Source organism: Lacerta agilis, chromosome 10, assembly GCF_009819535.1.
Source record: "Lacerta agilis isolate rLacAgi1 chromosome 10, rLacAgi1.pri, whole genome shotgun sequence".
In the NCBI taxonomy this organism is placed as follows: Eukaryota; Metazoa; Chordata; class Lepidosauria; order Squamata; family Lacertidae; genus Lacerta; species Lacerta agilis.
In genome coordinates, this window is record NC_046321.1 from 42,880,387 (window position 1) to 42,906,725 (window position 26,339).

General features: G+C 42.7%; 1 protein-coding gene across 1 annotated transcript; it reads right to left on the minus strand.

Annotated features, from left to right (window-relative positions):
- Positions 1–740: 740 nt before the first annotated feature.
- Positions 741–25,101, minus strand: RAB3IP (RAB3A interacting protein). The gene is made up of 11 exons (XM_033163071.1): positions 25,009–25,101; positions 11,950–12,222; positions 11,534–11,795; positions 9,198–9,293; positions 7,941–8,018; positions 6,027–6,230; positions 5,152–5,280; positions 4,542–4,654; positions 3,337–3,436; positions 3,159–3,228; positions 741–1,176 (listed from the first exon to the last, which is right to left on the minus strand). The coding sequence occupies exons 2-11, from the start codon at positions 12,195–12,197 to the stop codon at positions 1,094–1,096; spliced, it is 1,383 nt and encodes a 460-aa protein (XP_033018962.1). The 5' UTR covers positions 12,198–12,222; positions 25,009–25,101; the 3' UTR covers positions 741–1,093.
- Positions 25,102–26,339: the final 1,238 nt, after the last annotated feature.

Below are 26,339 nucleotides of genomic sequence, written 5' to 3' on the forward strand. Positions count from 1 at the left end.
TGCAGGCTTCCTATAGGCATCCGGTTGGCCACTGAGAACAGGATGTTGGACTAAATGTCCAGAAGGGATTTCTCATGTTCTCCACTCACGAGGTAAAAGGCAAAGGATGCAGGTGGCACTGTGATCTAAACCACTGAGCCTCTTGGGCTTGCCAATCAGAAGGTTGGCGGTTCAAATCCCCACGACGGAGTGTGTTCCCGTTGCTTTGTCCCAGCTCCTGCCAACCTAGCAGTTTGAAAGCACGCCCAAAAGTGCAAGTAGATAAATAGGTACCGCTAACGCGAGAAGGTAAACGGTGTTTCCATGTGTTCTGACTTCCGTCATGGTGGCCCGTTGCGCCAGAAGCGGTTTAGTCATGCTGGCCACATGACCCAGAAAGCCGTCTGTGGACAAACACCAGCTCCCTTGGCCTGAAAACAAGATGAGCGCCGCAACCCCATTGTCGCCTTTGACTGGACTTAACCATCAAGGGGTCCTTTACCTTTACCTTTTTACTCCAGAGGTAAACCCCTATAAAGATATTTCCAACCCCATAGACACTAGGTAGGTAATTTGGGATACCAAGTTTGAAGCAGCTTTACTATTTCAAAGCCCTAGTTTTTGGTTGGTATTGCCATATATATTTACGCCAAGCTATTAACGCCAAGTTCCCTATAGTAATGGGAATATCTATGCAGAAACATGCCCCTCACAATTTGCAGAATGCGCTCTTCTCCTTTAAAAGTTCAACATCACAGGACTCAAATTTGAGTTAACTTTTATTAAGTTGAAATCCTACATTATAAACTCTCCAGAACACAAAAAATGAACACAATATTTGAACAGCATCAAACCTGCGTTTCTCAACTGTTAAAGTTACAATCGCTATAGTACACCTGAAAATCCTCTTGCCTTCGTTTCAAACGAAACAGTCATGTCCATCCTTAAATAAAATAATCTTGCTGAACTCCCAAGAGCATGTAGTGCAATCTGCACAGAACGAGAAGCCTTGGACCCTTTTCAAAATAAATATCAAGGTCGTGACAAGGATTTTGAACCACTCTGAAGATATGTACATTTATGGAAGTGCATGCAAGCACCGGAAGTGTAGCAGTTACAGCTCTTCCTTGTAATATCCGAGTTTTGCCAGTGACATCTCTTTCCTCAGCTGCATAACCTCCCAAAACATCTGATCCACTGCACAAGAGAGAAAGAAAAAACCCAAGACATTTTAGTTGCAGCTAGATTGGTTGTAAAAAGGGAAATGGAAGCACGTTCTTACTATGGTGAACTGTTGGTGTAAGAAAGCTTTGTTCTTAGGTGTCTCAGAAAAAAATTAACTCATCATCTTTAATGCTTTGAAGGGGGACTGCTCAACCAGTGGTGGACTTTGCTGCCACTTGGAAGATTTTTGCCATACACATAAACAAACATATGAAGCTACTTATCCCAGTGAAGCATTACTTTATTGGGCAACACCTCTGACATTTGACTTTGTTTGTGTGGTCCAAATCATGCCCCCTTACACCCAACCCTACTTAACAACATTCCCTTTTTTCATTTGCTGTCTCATGGCTCCCTCTCTGCTTTGTACTTATCTTGGTTTTCCACGAAGTGATTGTTTTTGTTTTCCCTTTGTTCTCTTTAGTATGTTTAGTGTTATTTTACTAAGATTTACTAGTGTTCTAAAGTTTTAACAAAAGGCAAAACAAAGACAAGAGACATGTTGTGGAAACGTGTTTCGTTAAAAGCTCCCAGCTTTGTATACTTATCTACTTTTGTATACTTTCAAGTTATTCCTTCCCTTTTACAGTATACAGAACATTAACATACTAACATGAAGTATCATCCACTGCGCCAGGAACAGGGGTGCTCCCCCCCTGGTTTTTTTGGTGTGCTTTTTTTTTTTAAGAAAGGGGAAAGGGTCTTGAGTTTTCAGATATTAAAAATTCAGAATTAAAAAAAAATGCAGCTCTTGAGAGCATCGCTACAAAGCTTGTCTAATGCATTTTGCATTAGAAACACTACTAGCCTCTCATCAACTGCTGAGGGTTCAGTTTTCTTACCAATTTAATGCGGTTGGGCATGGGGGAAGGGGAGAATATAACTAGTCTACCAGACTTAGTTCCAACAGGGGTCAACTCTTCCAACTTCCTCCTTCAGCTATGTACTTTTCAAGGTACCTTATGTCACCTTATGGCAAAGAGGCAGGGGAGGAGCTCAGAATGTTTGTGGGCACTGGACAAGGGTGCCATTATACCCACTCATACCATGTTGGTGACCCCTGAACCACAACTATAAATCATGTGTGCCTGTGAGTCACAGTCCCTAAATTTACATTTGTTAGAATTGCCCCCTACCCCCCCCCAAAAAATCATTATTTTCTGGTTATTTAAAGCATAGGGAGAGAAAATTATCTGGTTACACGGCATCCAGTGATAACCTGGCAATTTATAATTTGGATTGCAATCTGTTTTTTGGGACACTTCCTAAATCTTACCAATAGTTAGATGGTATAAATCTTATATTATTTCAGGCTTAGTTATGAAGACTTATTCTCGCTAGCTGTATTGCTTCTTGTCCATATTCCTAAAGTACAGTTGTACCTTGGAAGTCGAACAGCTTAGTTCCCGAACGTTTTGGCTCCTGAACATCACAAACCTGGAAGTGACTATTCCGGTTTGTGAACTATTTTTGCAAGCCGAATGTCCGACGCGGCTTCCAATAGGCTGCAGGAGCTTCCTGCAGCCCATCAGAAGCCGCTCTTTGGTTTTCGAATGTTTTGGAAGTCGAACGGACTTCTGGAACAGATTCTGTTCCACTTCCAAGGTATGACTGTAGGTGGTTTAATGCATAGCCCTAGAGATTGCAAAGCAGGGATGGAGAAGCTGTGGCCCTTTCTGATGTTGTCTGACTCCAATGCCCATCAGCCCGGTCAATGATGATGGTATGATGGGAGTTGTAGTCCCAAGCATCTAAAAGGCAACGTGTTGGGAAAGGCTGCTGCAGAAGTCTTTGCTCAATTAATGGAGACTCAGATCGGAGTCATTGCCAATAACAAGTAGGCAATCTTTAGGGTTGGAAAAGTCTCAACTACAGATAGACACAGAGCCTTCCTACAGGAAGTTCACCAGTAAGTATTTTTTTGATATTTGCATTAGACATACATCTTTACTTACCATCTTGCTGCTTCACAAGCCCCTGTTGTATATACCGAATGTATGTGAAGAAGTTACATACAGATGTAATCTGCACGAGAGAGTCACAAGAGTTATAATTTAATATACTTAACTGTGCGCATTACACAACTGTCTGCTCCATGAGCAGAGTCAAAGCACAGGGAACCCCAATACTTACCCTATATCTACAGAAAGGAGAAATATAGTAATAGTTGCTTGAGTCCCCCAACTTGATTCTATGCTTGCACGTTTTACTTTGTCCACTGAGAGCACATTTCCTGTATGGAGAGAACAGAAAAGTGGTTTGTTTGTTAAAACCTATTTAATCTATATGAAAATTGAGGTCTGGTACAGATGTCTACAATTAAACAAGAATTCTGCAATATGATCATGCACCATGATTTACAGACACCATTTGACATTGTGAACGATAGTTGTGCACAGTGGTCATGCAGCTTTCACGCTCTCTTCCTCAGTCGTGCTTATTGAATCCCAAAATCTCCTCGAAAGAACATCCACCATAAATTCTCGGTCACTTAATGTGCCTCAGGTGGACAGCAGAGGCAAGGATATTCAGTGAGCACTCTCAACTGCGGAATATATTGCTAGCTATAATTTCAAAGTCAAGACACAACAAATATTTAAAGACAAATGAAAGGACTGTGCTTCTCACTACTTTCAGCTATTATGTGGCAATATAAATGAGCACTTGCAGTATTTACAGAGAGAGAGAGAGAGAGAAAACTATGTTATGCTAACTTGGTAGTACACTGTCAAGTTGCGAGAATCACACTAATAAAGCCTGGGTCCCTTCCAATTCTATGATTCATGGAAATGTTTATATTATACCAAAAAGAATCAAGTTGGAGTGCTCAGTTCCAAAATTTTAGTGCAGATTTGAAGTCATTTCTGTCAAAAAGGGCCATAGCTGGCGAACCAGCTGTTGCTGGAAGAAGGGACTCCTAGCCACCAAGGCCACTTGAGCCTCCAAGACAGATGAGGACCACTGACAAAGTTCAGACCTGCTCTTTCCTAAGGAGAGCAACCCCACCCAGGTCCAGCTGTCTCCCCAACTCCTGAGCCTGAGAACTCAGAACACATAGCACCACCTTTCCTCTAAGGAACTCAGGATAAGGCATGCTCCACTGTTTACACAGCAGCTGCCATTTATGTTACTATGCCTGGATGTATGCACATTGTGATTCTTTGGCACAAAACAGCTCAGATGGAAAGAAAACCCTATGGCCCTTTTCTGTAGCACCCTATGACATTTCTGGCCTTTAGCAAACCTATGCCAGTCATTTCTGACAGGCGGGCAGACATTATTTTGAAATAGCATCTTGATGTCTCTTGCACAATCTGATCCCACCAGTTTGAACATACTTTGGTCCTCCACATTCAACCGCAGAAGCTTTCACAAATCGAACAGGTTGCAAGCCAACTGGTTCAATGCTTAAGGTATTGTTTTCCACAGCTTCCAAGACGGCGGATGCCAGCTGAAAACGGAGCACATAGTTTAGATCTGTTGAAATTTCCTAAAGATATTAAATACACAGCATGCTACCCTGAAACAACTGCCACTTAGGTTGGACCCAGGCACATCAAAAACGTGTTTCGGGGAAAAGCGTTGTAAACTTCGTAACGGGAAATCCCATTGATGAAAGACGGGACGTTACAGAGCCATCTGGTGTCACAGTGTTATAACACATATAAAACACTTTTTCTTTACTAAGGTAGCTGAACCCTGAGCCTCTGGACAGCAAGCAACCTTATGCCAGTGAAAAACCTGCAAAGCAGGATCCTGTGGTTTCTAGCAATTGGCATTCAGAAGCATTCTGCTCTGACCATAGAGGCATAAAGTAGTAGCCATCATTGTTAGAACCCATTGATAGCTTTCTCCTCCACAAATTTGCCCAACCCTCTTTTGAAAGCCACCCAAGCCATCACTGCCTCCTGAGGAAACAAGTTCCTATATATGGTTCCAAAACGTTACCTCACTTTTTGAGAAGGTCAAGCACGGAAAGATATCTTCCTGATAGATTTTATCCAGGAAAGGGCATGCCCTGTCCATAGTGGGATCATCCTTCCAGGATCTGAATTCGTTATACAGAGCTAAGTCGGCCTGTCATTAAAAAATAATAATAATAATGAAAAAACGAAGAATCCAAAATTCATACTAAAATCATATATTGCAGATGGCGCCCACATCACCTTGAATACAGAATCTACATGACTATACAGACAGCGATAAGAACCCCTAAGTCCCAATGATTTACACAAGTTGCACACGGGTAGATTACGCCCTAATACCACAGCTTTAGCCGTCAAGTTGCACAAAGGTTACATTTCCCTCCTTGTTCAAACACTAACTAGGGCATTGGTTACCTGCCAACATCTGCCTTTGTTTCTTAACCTCAACTCATCCACTTCACACTAACTTACAAAAGGGTTCAGGCCTTTAAATTTTGCATGCCTTATTTTGCACAAAGGAAAGAAATATGGATCACCTGGTATTAGCCAGTTTTATGAAGTTCACAACGATAAGAAATATTATCTTTGCGGGTCATTCTAAAGACCCGCTTAACTGGGTAATGCAGGTGAATTTAAAAACAATTGAATCAAAAGAGTGCTTGAAGGCAATCCTTTAGGCAAAACTTACACATCTTTTTTGAGGGGGAACAGAGCGATCTGGCCACGGTTGGGCAGCCAAATTAACAAAACTGTTCTTCGGAAGAGAAGTGCAAATGCTTCATTCCATTGCCTCAATGGATGGTACTGCCTTACGGCACCTTCCAAGTGCAACTGTTTTCTACTAGTTCGTTGCAGGTGTTTTGATGCAGACCTACAATACATACAAGCATGAAATACCTCTTTGCAGTCTTTCACAATTGGCTGCATCATGGCGACATCCTGGTTGCTGACCCCCATCGCACTGCTCGTACTTTTGTTCCTCGCATGGCCTTTTTTGAAGGGTGTCTTTCCGCTAGATTGTAGCTCTTTGGTGGGCGACGTCGGCGAAGTGGACAGCACTAACGTTTTCAGGGCTGCCACTTCAGCCTGAAGGACATCAATCTAAACACGTATGAAAGGAAAGGAGAGACCAAACTTTCAAATAGCAAATAATTGATTGGAAAGCAAGCAAGCAAAAGCTGCTTCTACTGCAGTCACTCATTTGTGGCAAGGTCCTTCATGGAATGAAGTATTTTGTAGCCAAAATGACCTGAAGTAACCAAGGGACCTAGCCCCGGAGACCTAGGATTTCACTTGCCAGTAAGACGCCAGAAGAAAGCTTATCCATTCGGAACTCTGCATTAGCAGTCTTCGTATATTTGAATTAGTTTGGGGTTTGGCTTTTGGATAATTTGAGGAGAACACTCTGGGGCATTTCTGAATATGACTAACTTGCGTGATGCCTTATTGGCAAAGTTGAAGGTGAAATCTCAGCAGTGGGCTAATGGGGCCTTCTGCTGCCGCCATGCCGCTGGTGCGTGACTTCCACTTGCACCCCAGGGCAAAGTTCACAACTAGGAGCATCTACTTCTAGGTTAGCGGAGCTCATTGCCCGAAGCATTTCTAAGGAGGACGGTACATAACCCAAGGTTCCACTGTATATGGATTTCTTTGCCACAAGGAAAATGCTGTGACATTTTTATTTTTTTAAGTAATTTCCAGAGGGGGATTAGATACCCAGTAGAAAATGGTGTTAGTAATTGAGAACTGGTTGTGTCAAGCTCTGTCTCCGACCCTATTTAGTGATTGTTTGGCCTCGGCGATTCTCATTTATGTAACCTATAGAAATATTTGTATGACAATTTGAACAAATATATGAGCTAGTTCTTACCAGAGGTCTAATTCACACTACCCACTTGGAGTTGTGTCATTATTTCCCTTCGTAACTATTCTGCAGTAATACAGACTTCAGCTGGAACATTCTTTGCCCCTTCAGTCACTAGAGGTCTGTTTTTTCTAGTTTAACTGTGAGCTGAGGTGATGGACTCCATTTGTAGCATACTTAGAGATGAATAATTTCCTCCCCGGTGGACTTTTGTGTTTAGTCTGTTTCCACTGTATGGCAATGTGAGGAAAACAAAAGAATGACCATGAATGGTAAACTGAAAGATCTGTTGAGCAAGAGGATATAAAATCAATTGCTTTCTTGCTTTTGTGAAAATGACTTTATGTTGTGACTCTGGGGCACACAGGTGTTTTCCTTTCTCCTGGTTTCTAACAAAACAGATCTTTCAAGTGGGTGAAAGGGCAGAGAATGAAACTAATAGCTGTGGCAGTAGTGCCATGCAGTGTTGCTGTCAAAGGACTCTTACGTGTTGACCCCTAACCTCTGTATTAACCTTACACCTCATTTTCTAATTGCCTTCAACATGCCCTCTGACCCTTTCTCCTTAGAAAGGAGACTTTCCTTCCTGTGTCAGCCAAAACGTCTGTCTCCTGCCTACTTTTACTCAGCACATGAGTTGTAGGTACTGGCACAGGGTCAAACCACAAAGCTAAGGCACAATGAGGATGTACAAGGCAGGCTGTGGCACCGAGGCCCACCTGAAACTAGCCCAAGGCCCACTTGTGGGTCCCATCCCACTTTAGACTGTTTTTACACATCTAAACTCCTCGCTTGACTCCACTAGTGGGTTATTTTTTAAAAAACACCATGAGTTCAAAGGTCAGTTGGCAACTTGAGGAGGCTGTTTTGTGAGTGAAAAGCTGGGGAAAGCAATGCATACACACAAAAACAAACCCCTCTGGGTCACAGGCATATCATTAACTCACTTTTCCTTGTGCTTCTTTCAGTTGTTTTTCAGCTGTCGCCTGCTTTATGTTCGCTTCCCTCACCATTTTGTGTGCTTCCTATAAGAACAAACGTTTGCATGGTATATAAATGCTTTTGCACGGGTCTTCCTACCACATGGAAACAGTAAGCTATGAAACGTGATTTTTTTTTTTTGTCTTGGCAAATAATAGATAGCAGGGATACGATTTTGAAGTCACCCAACTGCACAGCTGCTTTTCACGTTGCTTTTGAAAGTCTCAAGTGCACCGACAGGCGAGTCGCCCATGCCTTAAAGATAAGCGATGGAAAGTGCTGGAAACATAATGTTTGAGTCCAAGTTCCAATCAGGAGAGACGGCTACTTTGCGGTTTGATTGCCATTCAAAAGGCAACAACAACAACAACAACAACAACAACAACAACAACAACAACAATTTATTTATTCCCCACCCATCTGGCTGAGTTTCCCCAGCCACTCCGGGTGGCTTCCAATCGAGTGTTAAAAACAATACAGCATTAAATATTAAAAACTTCCCTAAACAGGGCTGCCTTCAGATGTCTTTTAAAAATAGGATAGCTGCTTATTTCCTTGACAACTGATGGGAGGGCGTTCCACAGGGTGGGCGCCACTACCGAGAAGGCTCTCTGCCTGGTTCCCTGTAACTTGGCTTCTTGCAGCGAGGGAACCGCCAGAAGGCCCTCGGCGCTGGATCTCAAGTGTCCGGGCAGAATGATGGGGGTGGAGACGCTCCTTCAGATATACAGGACCGAGACCGTTTAGGGCTTTAAAAGTCAGCACCAACACTTTGAATTGTGCTTGGAAACGTAGTAGGAGCCAATGTAGGTCTTTCAGGACTGGTGTTATGTGGTCCCGGCGGCCACTCCCAGTCACCAGTCTAGCTGCCGCATTCTGGATTAATTGCAGTTTCCGGGTCACCTTCAAAGGTAGCCCCATGTAGATATATAGCTGCTATTGCACCCAGGAAACCCACCATTTATTTGGAGAAGCATGGCTTGGACAATTTAGACTAAGCAACCACATTTACAGGCATGAACACACCCACCCTGGTGAATCTGCTGTCACCCCAACTGGTGAAGAAATTTGCTTCGTTTTAAGTAGATGAGCTCACAAGAATAAACTCTTTCCCAAACTTCCCATTTTTGAAGGTGGGGTGGGGGGGGGGAGACATTCAAGTACATCCTGAAACGGCAACCTCAATCCAAAGCTTGTTATCACAGCAAAGTCTCCAAACAAACCTCAAAGAGGCTGGCAGTAAGTTCTTCCAATTCCTGTCCGAGTTGGTCGCGCACTTTAGAAAGCCTCTCGCATTCTTCATCTTTCAGTTTCAGCTCCTAAGAAAAAGAAACGGGTGTTGATTTTGAGAGTTGTAATTTACGACTTTTCCAACCCTGGGCAGAAGAGTGATGTTTGGGCCAAACTAGACACGATACAGCAGCCATGTGCATTTTACTCACGCGTCTGCTTTGTTCACGTGTAAAAGGGCAGCGGCGTTACATGAAATGGAATACGCAGGCAAGAAGGGGAGACTGAGCTCCTTTCCGCTCTTTTCTCCTGGCGTGGCTCTCACACCAGAAGCAAGTTGTGCTGGAGACAAAAGTGCTTGAAGCAATGGGGCAAGGCAAGGCAAGAGAGGAGAAGCTATCGCTGCCCTTCTGCTCTTGCGCTCTACATTTTCAAAAGAAACAGGGCCCACTGCTTCTTATGGGAATGGGGTTGCCTTGTTGCCCCTTTGCTTGTCTTTTGCTGGAACAGAAACCTTGCTCTTCGTGGGAATTGCTACTGGTGCATAGCCAGTAGTTTCAGCTTGATGATATGCTTTCATGCAAAGTAGGAATCGCAGCCAAACAACCCTTGCCTCTCTTTCCCCACCCCCAAAAAAAGACATCAAGAAGGAACCAAAATGGAAACAATCCCTTCACCTTTTCATTTGCCAGTGTTAGTAAGTATACAGCACTAGGGGGCAGCCAATATTTAGAAGACACGCGTGACAAGCTCACACAGAACAGAAAACAAAGAGTTACATCTCCAGGAGAGGCTTACAGGATACTTTCGGGATGACAGATAAGATTTGCAAAGGTTTGCAAAGCTCACTCACAAACAACTCAGAAAAACTGCAAAGTAGCAGAGGGTTTCGTTTTGAAAGCAAGGTGAGCTGAAAAGGCAGTTCCAAGGCCCGTTCCTTAGAAAGAGCCCTATTTACGTGAATAGGACTACTCTGGACTAAGCAGCTTGAAGATTGGGACATGAGACATCTTGGCTTAAAGCAATGCTGACCTGGCCAAAACAAAAAAAACAGAAACCAAGCAGAAGGAACATTTCTTCTCTTTCGTGACACCAATGCCTACATTGTACAGCAAGACTCCACAGGCTATGGGGCCATATGTGATTTATATGAGTGAAGGGAAAACCCAAGACCTGCATCACTTTTCAAACTAGAATCAGTCAACCTAAGTTCATTTTATAGATACAGAATTGAAGCCCTGAGATGTACGGATGAAAGGCAATATACACATTTAACAACATCTACATCATCATCACCATCAGGATACTGAAGTGAAAATAATATTCATTTTAAAAGAGATACAAGAAAGAGTAATGATAGCTTTGCAGAATGCCCATTTGGCTATTCATAACTATGTATTTTAACACTTAAAGTATGCTGTACCTGAAGGATAGTACTGTTGGAACCTGTATAAATCACTGAATTGGCAAATATTTGTAGTTTAAATTGCTTTACTATTCATAGGGAGGGGGTACAGAGCAATGAAACACTCTCCCTTGAACCACTGAAATTCATATTGACATTTTATCTCACAACCTTTGGGATTCCACCAAACGTTGCCCAAGCAGCTGGAAGCCAGTCTTCGTCATCACAGAGACATGCCACTGTCATCCATGCACCTGCCACACTCAACTACTGCAATGAACTTTATGCGGGGATGCCCTTGAAGACTGTTCAGAAACTTCAGTTCAAAATTATGCTGCCTGATTTTGGATGGGAAGAAACTGATGGGGTCATATTACACCTATCTTACAGCATCTCTGTTACTTACTAGACTGTTTCCAGGCCCCGTTAAAGGTACTTTAACATAAACCCTTAAGTGGGACCAGGTCATGGAAAGTCTTCTATAAGAAGTCCTAACTCTCCCCACACATGATGTTTTGTTCAGATGCAAGATTGCCGGTAGATTCTACTAAGAGCAGAGCATATTCTGCAATCAACCCAATGAGGCGCTATTCCATACGGCCTTGTTATTTGCCTCCTTTTCAGAGGCAATCAATCACATTTATAATCACCTTGAACTTTAGAGTGCAAAACCTCTTGATCAAGACTGAAATTTGAAGATCTGTCTGCTTCTATTTTAAATCTTTTACTCTTGGGGTTCCTTCCAACTGATTTTACAAGTTTTGTTTTTATTAAGTGCCTCATGAACAATTTTCAATATACCAATGGTGTTAAGAGAACAAATAAAGGAAGTCTGGAAGTTTGCACGAACTCCAAGATTTTCAGGGTGCTGAATTCTGCGCTCAACAGTAAACTGAAAAAATATACCCTATACATTAATCTTACCCTCTGAGCTTTAGCAAGTTCCTCTTTTAATCTTTCATAGCCCTTTTCTCTGACTTCCAAAACCGATGGGCTCCGTAGGCGAGACAGACTATCTGTGCTCAGTCCCAAAACATCATCACTTCCTTCAGAGGAGTCTGTTATGGTTGCTCCTTGCAAAAATTCTCTCTCGGCATTGCTGCTTGCCTTTCTGGAATTATCATATTTGGACGACGCACCTTGGAGTCCCGAGGTAGAACAAGGAATGGTTTCTGTAACATTGATGCTGAAAGAAAAAGGCATACATATTTTAGCAATGTATACTGCTGCATATGAAGTATTATTATTAAAAAACAAAAAACACAGATGAACACATACACCAGAAAGTGGCTTGCAACAAAGCTTGCTTAGTTCATCAAGAGAAGATTCTCACAACCAACCTGATACCTGATGCTTCTGCACAATTGAGGTGCCTAGGAGATGAATAGACGGGTTGTGTAGGAAGATCAGAGACGCTCAGGGCACTCGGAATTGGCGTGGAGCACACAGCTGAGGCATGAAGCCGGTAGATGACCGTGGGTGAGGTAGTTTGTTCAGAAGCACTGGATTCATACACTCCTAGAAGATCTGGAGTGGTGGGCGAAGCTAGATTCACTTCGTGAAAACCTTCCAGGGTGTCGTTGGCCATAATAAAAGATTCATCATATGAAGTCCTAAAATGAGAATAGTTTTCGAATTATTGCACTACATCAGCTGTATGGCTTGTTTACCTGAGGTGACCCTTAGGAAACGGAGAGGCAAACAGTGTGGCCTAACTTAGTTCCACTGAAATAAATCACTTAAGCCATTGGGTGGTATCCAACTAAACAATTCCACTAGTGCAAGTGCTTTTAGCAGCAGAATGAAACTCTCATCTCCCCTCCCTTCCCAGCACAACCCCTAAATCTGCTATAGAGCAGTGTTTCCCAAACTTGGGTCTCCAGCTGTTTTTGGACTACAAGTCCCATCATCCCTCACCAATGGTCTTGCTAGCTAGGGATGATGGGAGTTGTAGTCCAAAAACAGCTGGAGACCCAAGTTTGGGAAACACTGCTCTAGAGGGTTGAGGGGAAACCCAGACCAGATTTTGGGGGGTCACACATTTCATCTCTGTAACACTCAGCAGCAGAATGGGGAAAGTAGTAAGGTAAAGGTAAAGGGAACCCTAACCATTAGGTCCAGTTGTGTCCGACTCTGGGGTTGCGGCACTCATCTCGCGTTACTAGCCGAGGGAGCCGGCGTACAGCTTCCGGGTCGTGTGGCCAGCATGACAAAGCCGCTTCTGGCGAACCAGAGCAGCGCACGGAAACATCGTTTACCTTCCCGCCAGAGTGGTACCTATTTATCTACTTGCACTTTGACGTGCTTTCGAACTGCTAGGTGGGCAGGAGCTGGGGCCGAGCAACGGGAGCTCACCCTGTCGCGGGGATTCGAACGGCCGATCTTCTGATCAGCAAGCCCTAGGCTCTGTGGTTTAACCCACAGTGTAGTCGTAGTAGTACCATATTGCTAAAACAGCGAAAGGAAGGAGACAGACAGACAGACAGTGAGGGAAGCAAATGTGCCCTCCCCGAAGTAACGTATAGTTGTGGGGAATCAGCATGGGACAGCGGCTGAAGAATGCAGCTGGGAAACCCAGCTTCACATTCCCATTCAGATGTAAAGTCTAATGGTGACTACCTTTCAAGGGTACTATGATGTTAAGATGCTGCTCCAAGATGCTTAGAAAAAGCAGAGGATAATAACACATATAGGATACCATGAAATGATGGTAGGTTTAAACCAAAAATAGGAGAACCGTTGAATGATACCTGTGAGCTTTCAAATAATTTTATGCAGAACAAATGGAGAAAGCTCCAGCTATGGAAAAGATGTGTTTGCCGGGGTGTGTGAGTGGGAGGAAAGAGATTCTGCTGCTTACTAACATGAAGGTAAAAGCTTTGTATCTATTTCAGTCATTAAATCCTTCCCCCCCCCATGTATATTGTGGCTTAGTTCTATTCAAAATGTTATTTTTGCTCCTATTGCATACTGCGTGCAGAAGTGGCGTGCAATAAATTGCTACCCTGACAACCGTACTCCAGCTTTTGACTGTCGAAGAAAATAACTCAAGAAACAGCCACACAAAAGAAACACTGTAATTTTCTGTGGAATGCTGCTTCATCTCCCAACATCTGCCAAGAAACCCCCCCACTAAGTCTGCGCAGTAAACAGGGACTTCCTGGTAGTCCTGCTGGTTTTCTAGAGGCACACACTCTGTCCAGGACTAAATCGCCTCCCATCTCAACTTAAATGGTTGCTTTGTATGGAAGCAGAAAGTCTGAATCTACAGCTTGCACAAACTTGCATAATACCTCCTTTTAAAAACGTAGTCTTCTACGGTTGTGCCTAACTATAAAACGCTCAGTTTCTGTACGACAGTAATACCACGTAAACACACAAGGATAAAAGTGCAAAGGGTAAAACTATCAGAGTAATGTATTATATTGCTTCAGGGTAAAGTTGTAGCAACACTTTCAGTTCTTGCCTACAGTGGATACATTGCGGCATTTCACAAACAGGGCCACCCCCCCTTTTTTCTTACAGCCTACATAAATGAGAATTAAAGCTTCTTCTTTTTTAATGTTCACAGACACACAAATTACTTTTTAAAATTACAGTCCATAATTTTAATGGTAGGTTTATTGTAGCTGTGAGAGACAGAACAACAACAGGAAAACCCCCAGAAACCCAGAAGACAAAAGTCAGAGATTGATGTGTATTATAATGAGTGAAATAAGCAGTTGATCACTTTGCAAAAGATGACTTAGTACTTGGTGGCAAAACCCTTGTTGGCAATTACAGAGGTCAGACGTTTCTTGTAGGTGGCCACCAGGTTTGCACACATCTCAGGAGGTATTTTGTCCCACTCCTCTTTGCAGATCGTCTCCAAGTCAGTAAGATTTCGAGGCTGATGTGTAGCTACTCGATCCTTCAGCTCCCTCCACAGATTTTCGATGGGATTAAGGTTTGGAGACTAGCTAGGCCACTCCAGGACCTTAATTTGCTTTTTCTTGAGCCACTCCTTTGTTGCCTTGGCTGTGTGTTTTGGGTCATTGTCATGATGGAATACCCATCTCAATCCATTTTCAATGCCCTGGCTGAGGGAAGGAGGTGCTCACCCAATTTGATGATACATGGTCCCGTCCATCGTCCCTTCGATGCGGTGAAGGTGTCCTGTCCCCTTAGCAGAAAAACACCCCCAAAGCATAATATGTCCCCCTCCATGTTTGACAGTGGGGGTGGTGTTCTCGGGGTCGTAGGCAGCATTCCTCCTCCTCCAAACATGGCGAGTTGAGTTGATGCCAAAGAGCTCAATTTTGGTATCATCTGACCACAACACTTTCACCCAGTTCTCCTCTGGGTCATTCAGATGTGCATTGGCAAACTGCAGACAGACCTGTACATGTGCTGTCTTGAGCAAGGAGACCTTGCAGGCTCTGCAAGATCTCAGTCCTTCACGGAGTAGTGTGTTACCAACTGTTTTCATGGTGACTATGGTCCCAGCTGCCCTGAGATCATTGACAAATTTCCCCCATGTAGTTCTGGGCTGCTTCATCACCGTTCTCATTATCATTGCAACTCCACGAGATGAGATCTTGCATGGAGCCCCAGACCGAGGGAGGCTGACAGTTATTTTGTGTTTCTTCCATTTGCAAATTATTGTACCAACTGTTGTCACCTTCTCACCAAGCTGCTTGGCAATAGTCTTGTAGCCCAGTCCAGCCTTGTGCAGGTCTACAATCTTGTCCCTGACATCCTTGGACAGCTCTTTGGTCTTGGTCATGGTGGCTACTTTGGAATCTGCTGGATTGATTGCTTCTGTCGACAGGTGTCTACTGTACCGAGCTGGAATTACAGGTAAGACCTCTCCCTTACATCAGGTGCTTCTAATCTCAGCTCGTTACATACAGTGAAGATACAAGGTAGTCTGACATCTGGCTGGTTGATAGGAGATCAACTACTTATTTCACTCATTATAATGCACATCAATCTCTGACTTTTGTCTTCTGGGTTTCTGGGGGTTTTCCTGTTGTTGTTCTTCTGTCTCTCACAGCTTCAATAAACCTACCATTAAAATTATGGACTGGTCATTTCTTCGTCAGAGGGCAAACGGGCAAATTTATCAGGGGATCAAATACTTTTTCCCTTCACTGTATATTGCCTACCTGAAAAGACCAATTTCCATGGATCACAAGTCAAATATACAGAACTGATGTAAGCTGGAAACTGCAGGACAATTTATCACACTGAAAGTTTGGTTGGCAAGACAAAACTGGTGCAAACCCAACAGCTCAGAAATCACTATGTTTCTGCAAGTATTATGCATGTTGTTGTTTAGATGGAAATATACGAAAGAGTTCGCCATCTCGTAATAAATATTCAATTCATTACTCTGTCATGAATGGTATGAACCTTGCTGTCATGTAGGGATAGCAAATGTGGGTCCCTCCAGATGTTGCAGAGTTCCAACATCCATCACCCCTACCATTGGTAATGCTGGCTGGGGCTGGTGAAATATAAACCAACAACATCTGTTGCTGGCTACCCAAGTTGATTAACCCTGCTGTAATGAATGAATGAATGAATGAATCTTTATTTGCGCCAGCCATCGGCCATAGCAATAAAACAACAATACGATATACAAAGAAAAGAAATAAAAAGTCAATTATATGAAATACATTTTAGGGTTTTGAATCAATAGTCAAATAGTATATCTTATTCTGATTGCCCCAGCTAAAAACCTTGCAACCTATGCTGTCACCTGCTCATCTTGATCTGCCAAGAGAAAGGACACTGTGGCAGTGGTTGGGCGACCCGGAATGGACAATAAAAGAGAGGTGATAATCTCATTCCTCAAATCTTTATAAAGAGTGCAAGCCAGAAGGGCATGCGCCACTGATTCAGTACTGCCATCTCCACAGGGACATAAGCGTTTTTCGTGTGGAATCTGTTGGAACCATCCCTCAAGTACAGCCAAGGGCAATACATTTAATCTTGCAAGAGTAAAAGTGTGTCTATATTTTAGAATTGCTAGGTTATGCAGATAGGGTGCCAGAGATTCAAAATGGGAAGGTGTAACCAAATCAGTAGCGTGGGTCAGAAAAATTTTCAGTGCTTTTATTTTCCCGAAGATAGCTAGCTAGCTAGCTAGATAAGATAGATAGATAGATAGATAGATAGATAGATGTTCATTTCATAAGCTCATTAGTAGCAATGACTGGATGACAATTACAAATACTGTATGGTCTTTGGGAGGCTTGGCAGTATCAAATTTTTAGCTTTGTTTATTAAATACAAGTGAAACAAACATTCTAAGTTAGATCACTCTTTAGGGCAGAGCTTTCCAAACTTTTCAGGTCGGTGACACACTTTTTAGACATGCATCACTTCACTACACGGTAATTCAGTTTTACTAGCAAACCACAGAGGTTAAACTGACCCCTTTCCAGCCCCGGGAGGAGAGCAGGGAGGGTTTGTGTGACACACCTACACTCTGCAGCCGACACACTAATGTGTCGCAACACAGTTTGGAAAGCTCTGTTCTAGGGCATCTGAACATTTTCCGAAGCAAAGCACCCCAATTTGGATAGGAAGATTTTCCAGATTTCCTTCCAGAATGTCCACCGCTAACCAGAAGCATAACTTGACCATACCGTGCTGTTCTACAATACTCAAAATTTACAGTAGAATCCGATGTACTTTGACTTGGGTGTGTTTGACCATGCTTAATCCCTAAAAATCATCTTATGAACATCTTTAATAATAACAACAACTGTATAAAAATCATGAGGGTCAAAGCTTCCCAAGGCACTGCATTGCTAAAGCTTTGTTTTATACAGTCAGTAATTCAAACCCTCCTAGCACTTGGGACCCAAGGGAGCTGGTTGTCACCTGATGCAACTCCTGGACTCCCTTCCCCCACCAAGCACATATTGAGGCTTGAGGACTTTTAGCAAGACAAGCAGCTGCATTCAGACAAAGGATTTGGAATGCACGTAACTGAAACTGAAGAGGATGTAAACAAATTACAGTAAATAATTTAATGTTTCTAGAGACAGCATTGCACAAAAGCCTCTATTCATATTTTACAGCTTAGCGCTGTCTTAGAATTCAACTGTTAGCAAAAAGAAATGGCGAGGGAAGGGATTGCTCCAGAAACTATTGTAGCAGGATGCTTCAAGTAGTGCAGATCTAGCTCAATTCCAGAAACAGGCATCTTAAGATATTCATTTTACCTCCAGAAGCAAAAATGGAAAAAAGCAACATGCTATCATTAAGCAGTTTTGGATATCACAATGATTATCCACAGTTTGGTGTGTTTGTTTGGAATAAACCAACTTCAGAAACATGGGTGATAAAGCCGGCTTGTCTCAAACAAAACGACAGTGTATTCAGTTGGGATGAAAGACTAAACTATGGTTAACAAAAAGTGGAAACTTTTGATCACCTCACCTTCCGCACAGTCATGCCAGAGACAGATAAGCGAGGGGGAGCATGCAAGCCCCAAGTCTTGTTCCTGCCCTGATAAACTATGGTTGAGCATGACTTCCCAACTGGCCAATTTACACACAATTTGATCCTAGCATTCGGCGTTGCTCTAGTCTGCAAGTGTCCTTGTCTTCATTGTGAAAAGATGAACTAGTCAAGTACAAACGAGACCTGCAACAAAACTCCTGCTCAGTCAAGTAACGCCCTCTTCCAGGATACTCCGATCCATTCAATCCTACCCCTTTTCCATTTGTACCTTTCAAGTCCACTCAGCATGCTCAGCTTTAGCCAGGCTGGGTTGGGGGGGGGAAGCTCTTAGGGTATTTCTTCTCAAATATGTTCTGGGAAACATGCCAATCATTCTCTCTTGCTTCGGTGGCCTCATTTTGGCTACAATCCTGTCAGCACTCACCAGCCAAACCAGCTATTAGAGGGAGTGATTTACACTTTGAGGTAACAAAGAAAATGAATACAAGAACCAGTTTCGTGCTCACGGATTTAAAGTAGACAAAACAACTTTGTGTTCCTTAGCAAGCATTACATGGTGTTGGAAAGCACCAATTTCAAAAGTAAAAAGGACCTTAGAACTTCTAGAGAGATAGTTATGCCACGTTTTGTCACCGTTATTATATGGCAGATGAGACATTTTATGTAAACTACTGCCAGAGTAGTTCTACGCTCTCAAAGAAAATCCAGTTTAAGCCTCATGTGTGAAGAAACAAGGAAGTTCAATATTTATATCCCTAGTGAAACAGTGACGGAAAGTTGTAAAAACACTTAAAAAAACAAACCACCATTTAAAGCTCATTTATGTTTTAGTTCTATAAACAGGGTGAAAGTGATACGGTTTAGTCAGCACTCAAGGCTTGCTTACACAATGCATTAGCCTATGAGGAGACCTTAAAACATGTTTCGGTGTCACATGTGTCAAAAGTTGCAAGCTAACCATAGGAAAGAGGCTCTGAACACAAAGAGCTTTGGACTGGCCTCTGTACAGTTTCTGGGTAAGTGGCTAATAAATTATATTATGCACTTTAGCTCGGAAAGCACCAGACATAGGAGCCATGGACACAGATCTCCAACGATAACATCACACAACATGCAAGCACAGGGTCAATCCACATTTTCAGAAAGCACATGTGACACAAAGCTAATTAAGAGGGTACTTCAGTAAGGTATGAGATAGAAACTCAGTACAGTTACCCGCTACATCCTAAAGTCATAAAACTTACAAAGTTTTTTTAAAATATAAATCATTTTAAACGTGCATAATAGAAGAGAGCATCCTCATATCCTACTTAATATATACATTGGAACTTTTATGTAGATAATGACCATTTCAGATACCATTTCAGTTTTCCAGTACATTAGAATGGTAACTTACATATCAGAAATGAGTATATCAAAAATAGAAAAAACTAGATTTTAAAATATTTTTTTCCACTTCTAATAAAGACATAATCTTGCCATTCTTTCCAGTATTGGTCTTGCCCTTCAGGGGAAGACATCAGCACTCAGTGCCCACGGGCAGCTGTCGAGACCCCAAATCCCTGGCAAGGCCCAGTGCTGTCTAGCGCCCCGATTTAGGTTTCCCCCCACCTCGCTTAATGCTCTGATCAGCACTGGCTGGCTGTTCTAGGTGCCATTTAATTTCCCACAATTCCCCCAATGAAGTGGGGCATTGTGGGAAATTTAAATAGTGCGCACCCAGGGCTGCAACTGACTGCTGCAAAGTTGGGTAAACCAGGGCAAAAAGAGATGGGGATTCACCAGGAAGGCCCTTTCTCTAGAGAACCCACAGACCATGCTCATCTTCCAACTTCCTGCCCACCACCAGATTCATAAGGATTTGTGCTTTTTCTGTACATGTAGGGCAACAGACTGAGAGGTTCCTCAATTCACTTAAACAGCAGCATTGAAGGGAAGGCTAACTCAAGATATTGCACATTTATATATGAAGGATTAATTCTCCACTAAGTACACAGCATGAACTGATAAACACACGTGACTCGCTAGCAGGCTTTTGCAATTTAGGGCTATTTTTAGCATTTTGAGATTCACAGACGTCTTACACCCACTCTGTGCAGTTAGTTGCCCACAAATGCAGAATGCCACATTTAGATCAGGCCTATGCATGAAAAAACCCTTAATGAACAGCCTGTAAGACAACCTCATTTATCCTAATCAAGCAAGACATAATCAAATCAGTATACTTTTTTAAAAAAAATGTCGGAGGCAAGGGAATAGTTACATCTTTGATGAGGATTCTGGAAGTATCCCCAGATTCCTGCCATCACTAGCCTTTGCATCCAATCACCAGAGACTACGTACCTTCATCATCAACAACAGCAGCATAAAACAGAAAGCTGCTTTGTGTCTTCTCTTGCTGTTTACGATGAGATTTTTTAAAATAATAATAATAATAATAATCTAGTTTCAACTGCTGATTTGCACCAGGCTACTACATATTTTAAGAAACATTGTATAATAAAAGTGAGCATTTCATTTTAAAAAAAAATGAGAATTGTTTGAGTGGGAACTTATATGCATTACTAGTGAACTTGCATTAATCCCATTTCAGTGTTCTTCCATTAAGCAATGAGGTTTCTAATCCTGTTTGCCACCCTAATGCCCATTTCTGTCAGATGCAAAAAAAAATTATAATGAAAAAGGAAGAAAAAGTAATAACATGTACCGGTAACTGAATATTTTGAAGGGGAAAAAATGTGAATTCAATCACTTTTGTTGTAAGGAAGATATCAGAAATGCAAAGTGAGCTTATGGTGCAGGAGGAGGAATGGACCATTTCTGGAAAGAAGTACAAATGTTAACTGTTGGTTTACGATGGAGTTGAGCTGTTCAAAGATCTTAAGCTTACAGCTTTACCTACCTTAAATTCCAAAGAATGTGTCTTTCCTTAAATATTTTAAATGTAATCTTCCTAGCAAAATTCTTTCAATCTTTGCCATTTCTGCACAACACAAAGCTATGTGTTGTTGTTGTTTTTATTCTGACCAAAGGGCGCATCTCGAGTTAATATTTATTTGGCACTTCTTCTGCTGCTGCTGCTACTCTTATCCGCTGCACTTTTAGTGTTAAATCTCAAGTTTCCATTAAAGCCAAATATTTAAAGAGACAGTGTGGTATAGCAGTTAGAATGTAGGGAATAGAACTTTGGAAAATCTCCACCCAGCTGTGAAGTTAACCGGACAATCTTGAGCCAGGCTCTCAGGCTAACCTGCCACACAAGGTTGTTGCGAGGAGAAGCATGCACAACACCTTCAGCACTCTTGAGGCAAGAGGGAAATCAGTGCGATAATAAAATATATCTCCTACACAGACCAATAGACAATGCTCCTTTCCTGCACTTCTGTATTAGGCAAAAAGCAGCAAGAGTATAAAGAATTAAACCCTACATGAAAGGGCCATTGTTCAGTGATAGATGCTATATTTTGCATGCTGAAAGTTGTGGATTCAATCCATGAGACATCCAGATAAATGTTCTCTGGTAAGAAGATGGCTAGCAAAGACCCTGGAGAGCTGCCATCAGTCAGAGTGATAGTAAAAAAAAGGTAAAGGACCCCTGGATGGTTAAGTCCAGTCAAAGGCGACTATGGGGTTGCGGTGCTCATTTTGCTTCAGGCCGAGGGTCCCGGCGTTTGTCCACAGACAGCTTTCCAGGTCATGTGGCAAGCATGACTAAACTGCTACTGGTGCAACGGAACACCGTGACAGAAACCAGAGCACACAGAAATGCCGCTTACATTCCCGTCGCAGTGGTACCTATTTATCTACTGCGACAGAGCAACACGAGCTCACCCCGTTGCAAGGATTCGAACTGCTGACCTTCTGATTGGCAAGCCCAAGAGGCTCAGTGGTAGTATTTTACAAATGGCAGTTTGCGTATTCAATAGCAGGTATGTGAGGTTATATGAAGGATGCCTTGCTTGTTTCTTTTCCTAGTATCATGTACATATAATCACTACAAACATGTATTTGGTGCATGTTACAAATCAAGTTGCTCAACGGCTCTGCTAGGTCACTGAGCCAATTCTCGATAAGCACCTAATCCACTGAGCCAATGGTTCAGCAGGGCTATATCACTAGCTAAGAACAACTAGCTAAGAACGACATGAAACAGGCAGTGCAATGAACCAAGGTGATCTTGGAAACAGAGTGAGGGCTAACAGAAGTGCAGGACTTGTATCAGGCAAGTAAAACACAACTTTGTGGTTGCATAATGTTACCTACTAACTCAAACCCTAAGGCCAGAAATCAATTGTTAAAACAATCAGGCCCAAACTGCAAATGACAGCTATAATGTTTCCCTCTCCTTTTTCCAGATTATTACATTGCCCCCTAAATCTCTCTGCTTCCCCAATCATTATCAGTTGCTCAGTCTGACTAGTAGTAGTACAGCTCCTCAGACCAACCAGTTCTCAGACACAGTGTGAAAAACTGCTGCTGCAGGTAAACAAATGAGACAGTAGCCTATGTATCCAAGCAGCATGGCAACCAGTGAGAAGCAGCAACTGACAGATAATGTGCATGGCAATGAGGCTATGAATCAGGACGAGATTCTTAGGCAAGCTAGGGGTAATACTGTCTACCACTTGCATTGGGCAAATTAAAGTGTGCATATCTGTGCCCATAGCAATCTGTGCCGAACGCAATGCTACTTTTCAATGTGCAACAATAGAATATCCATTAACTTGCTTCTAGGTCATTTTTAAAATCTTCAAAATACATTTGTTTGCAGGGTGCTAAGGTGTCATGACACTCAAAATATGTGTTCCTCTAACAAACATGACAATTCTAAGATAAATATACTTGAATATACTCCACTAAATATGGCCCTTCTAAAATGAGATATGAGTATTAAGTGTCAGCTGCAAGTTACATGGACATTAGTTATTTATTAAAAGCATAATGACTAGGATAAATTATTTATCCCTCTTTATTCTCAAGGTAATGTTAACCTAGCATAACAGAACTCTAGCACTACTAAATGGCCTTGGGGGGTGGAACAGACAAAGGACTTAGGGGGGAGGGGACAGATAAAGGCTGATGTGACCATGCACAGGAAACATACATAAACTGCCAGAAACCAAAAAAGAGTACAATTTTGTTTTAATTTCTGCATACCATCCCCCTTGTTTCATGTATAATAGATTAAACTTATGCAGTAATGACATTCAAATGCATGCATTATCAGCCTTTCATCTATGTTAGAAGTAATTTTCAAAGAACCATACATTATTATTATTTTTAATGCTCTAGCATTTATGAACCAAGCAGACAAGGAAGAACTTGTACAAAATGAGAGACAGAAAACCTATCAAAATAAAAGTTGCATTCACAACTTTTTCAAACGAAACACTGCTTCAGAAAATAGCTGTTTTGTTCCCCACAAGCCACCATCCAGAACTTTTAACATTAACTGTGAAGGAACAGAGAATCCATTTACCCTTCCTTCAACTTAACCTCAATTTCATAATACTGTTACCTTAAATCTGTAGTACTTACAGTATTGGTAATCTCCAGTTACAAGGTATTAGCATGCTATTGAAAGTAGGTCTCCTATTGATAAATTGTTCTAGACAACACAATGGGCACTTTAATTTTAAGAACGACGAACACATTCTGCTTTACATCCAGCAGAACTGTCAAGTTCATATCAAAACTTTAAAGACGATGTTTTAATGAAAAACCGACAATGTTTATCTCCAGGAACAAAGTTTTACTGTCAACTCTTTATGAAGAGTAATTCCAATCTGTTCTCCATGTTAATTTTTAAAGCAACAATTACCAGCACCTTCCCATTCCCTTCATGAAATTTGCCTCTTAAATTCATTTGACTTTTCTTTCTTATGCAAAGCCTTCACTATCATCCTCCCAAATTTCTAGTCCCCCTTCAGTCAAGATAAAGTTCAGAATAAGTTGTGCTAATTAAACTTGCATATATTGTCCTTGTATAATTTATTCTGCTTTCAAGATGGAATATAGGGGAAGACAGCTGGGAACAGCATTAAATTATGTAGCCGGCGGAGCCAGGGAAGCAGGGCATAGAAACAACAAACGCTCTTGAAGAATACAGCAGACGACTGGCTGGCCAGACATCATTATGGCTGCCACAGGGTTGCAAACATTACTCTGCACGTTTGCAGGATTTGCAACTTGCAAGTGCTGGCTTTCTGAAAAACAAGAGAAAGACTGACTGTGCAAAATGTGGCCGTCTGCAGATGCCAGGGCCACAGGCGCCGAGTGCTGGGAACCTCATAGGGTGTTTAGTTGAATGCAAAGCCACTTAAGAGAGTGTCAAGGGTTTAAAAACACACAGAGCAGCCATAGATCCTGGATGTCCAACCCTCTCTTAACACTGTTAAATGCAGTGCTATCTAGGGAGCTGCATCAGGTTACCCCCCTCCCTCCATCAAATACTATTTTCATTCACCCCTTATCGCATCTAAATTGGTGCCACCGGTATATGGTTGTTAGACACCCTCATCGATGAATGCACTAACGTCGGGGAGGAGAGAAGAAGCCGCTATTTGGGCAAGGTGACACCGCCGAGTTTGAGGAATGGCCACCCAGATGGGCTGGAAGTGATGTATCTTGGAGGCGCACCCTGCCGTGGGGTGCGTGGAAAGAGAGGGGTGCAGAAGGGAGGTGAAAGGAAGGCGCTCCTGGCCACCCTAGCGCCTCTCCGCCATGGGTGCCTAGCAATACACAGCAGGGACGGAGGCGGCGGTGGGGAAGGGAAGGGAAGGGCCTCTCCTGCTCGGGAGCTGCGTGTTTCGGGTGCTCCGCGGAGCCCCTGCCCGGCGAGAGGAGGAGCCCCCGACGGGGTGGGAGGCGAGAAGGTGCCACAGGTGGTGCTGGGGCGCCCCGGAGAGCCAAAGTTGCGGAGAAGGACAGAAAAGGGTTACCTGCCAAGCCGAGCGAGACGCTTCCCTGCCGGCGGCGGCGACTCCCTGCGCTGCTCCTTCCTTCGGCGGCTGCAGCCAGTCTCTGATAACAAGAGGGCAAGCGGAGAGGCGGGGGGGGGGGAGGAGGCCGCCGCGCATGCGCCCAGAGGGACGCGGCGCCCTCGGGCCGGGCGGAACTCCAGTAATCAGATGCCAGGTAAGAAGCAGCGGCCCGCTGGGTAGGAGGAGGTCCAGGTAGGCGGCGCCAGAGGGCTCCGCGGGCTCCCCCTGGAGGCTGCGTCCCGTCACTTCAACGCCTGTCCGGGCCCCAATACAGTAATGGGGAAGAAGAAGAAGAGAGGCGCATTTAGGGTGCAGAAATACTGGTTGCCTACAAAGCTCTCCCTTTGCACTCAGCCGGGCAGCTGGCAAATTGTTGTAGCTTAAGTGGTCTAGTTTCTAGCATGTATAAAGGGATAAGTTGAGTGATCTGGGCTCCTCCTGCCTCGTAGTCCCCTGAAATTTGAGCATTGATCAGGAGGGAAGCACTGACTAACTGCAACAAATCCTGGGAGGGGTTGTTAGGATTACACCGCGTCTTGTATTGTTTCGACGTGGTTCGTTGGCAGCCTTGATAAAGCAGAAGCGCCATGACCAATTTGTGTGTTTGGCAACCCATTAAATCAATGCTTGTTTGTAACATTTATGATAGATTTACTCTTTATTACACAGAATGCTTTCAGATATATGTATATCACTTTAGTAAACCCCCTATTCTATTCTGTTCTGTTCTGTTGTTTTTTTTAATTCAATAAAGTTGTGGTATTTTATTATGAAAGTTAATTAAAGCTGTGTTTTAACCCGGGTACACTAAGAACTTAAAACTGTTAAGTTTTGCAAAGCAGTATGTGCTAACCTTGAAGGATAACAGTGCAGCCAAGACCCAGAAATTCTTATAGCCAAGAAAATATTAGCAACTGCTTAGAAGGAAATGCTACTTTTAATTAAAAGTGTTTTTTTGTGTGTGTGAATGGTTTTCCTTGTGAATGCTGAAGCAGGGGTGCAATCAAGTGGTGAAGATCAAGCTATACCTTGTAATTGTGAAATGTAAAATTCATTTTTTTAAAAAAATAAATGTATTTATTATTTGTGGTATTTATATCAACTGCCCAATTACACTGTCCTCTGCAAACACTGTCCTCTTAAAGATAAAATGCTAAAACACAATATGAAATAGCCTATATCATTTTCACCTGAGTAGTTTCTCCTGTTTCCATTGTTTTATTGTTGGCTTCTTGATTTAATGAATTTGGTATTGTTTTGTGACATTGTTTTATCTTTATCTAAAGCAG

Excerpts from the sequence above, each read along its gene's own strand:
- RAB3IP (XM_033163071.1), bottom strand. The coding sequence starts at position 12,197 with ATGGCCAACGACACCCTGGAAGGTTTTCACGAAGTGAATCTAGCTTCG. Across the intron at positions 6,231-7,940 it reads TGAAAGAAGCACAAGGAAAA|ATTGATGTCCTTCAGGCTGA; the intron begins GTGAGTTAATGA and ends ATACGTGTTTAG. Across the intron at positions 4,655-5,151 it reads TGACCTTCTCAAAAAGTGAG|CTGGCATCCGCCGTCTTGGA; the intron begins GTAACGTTTTGG and ends CTCCGTTTTCAG.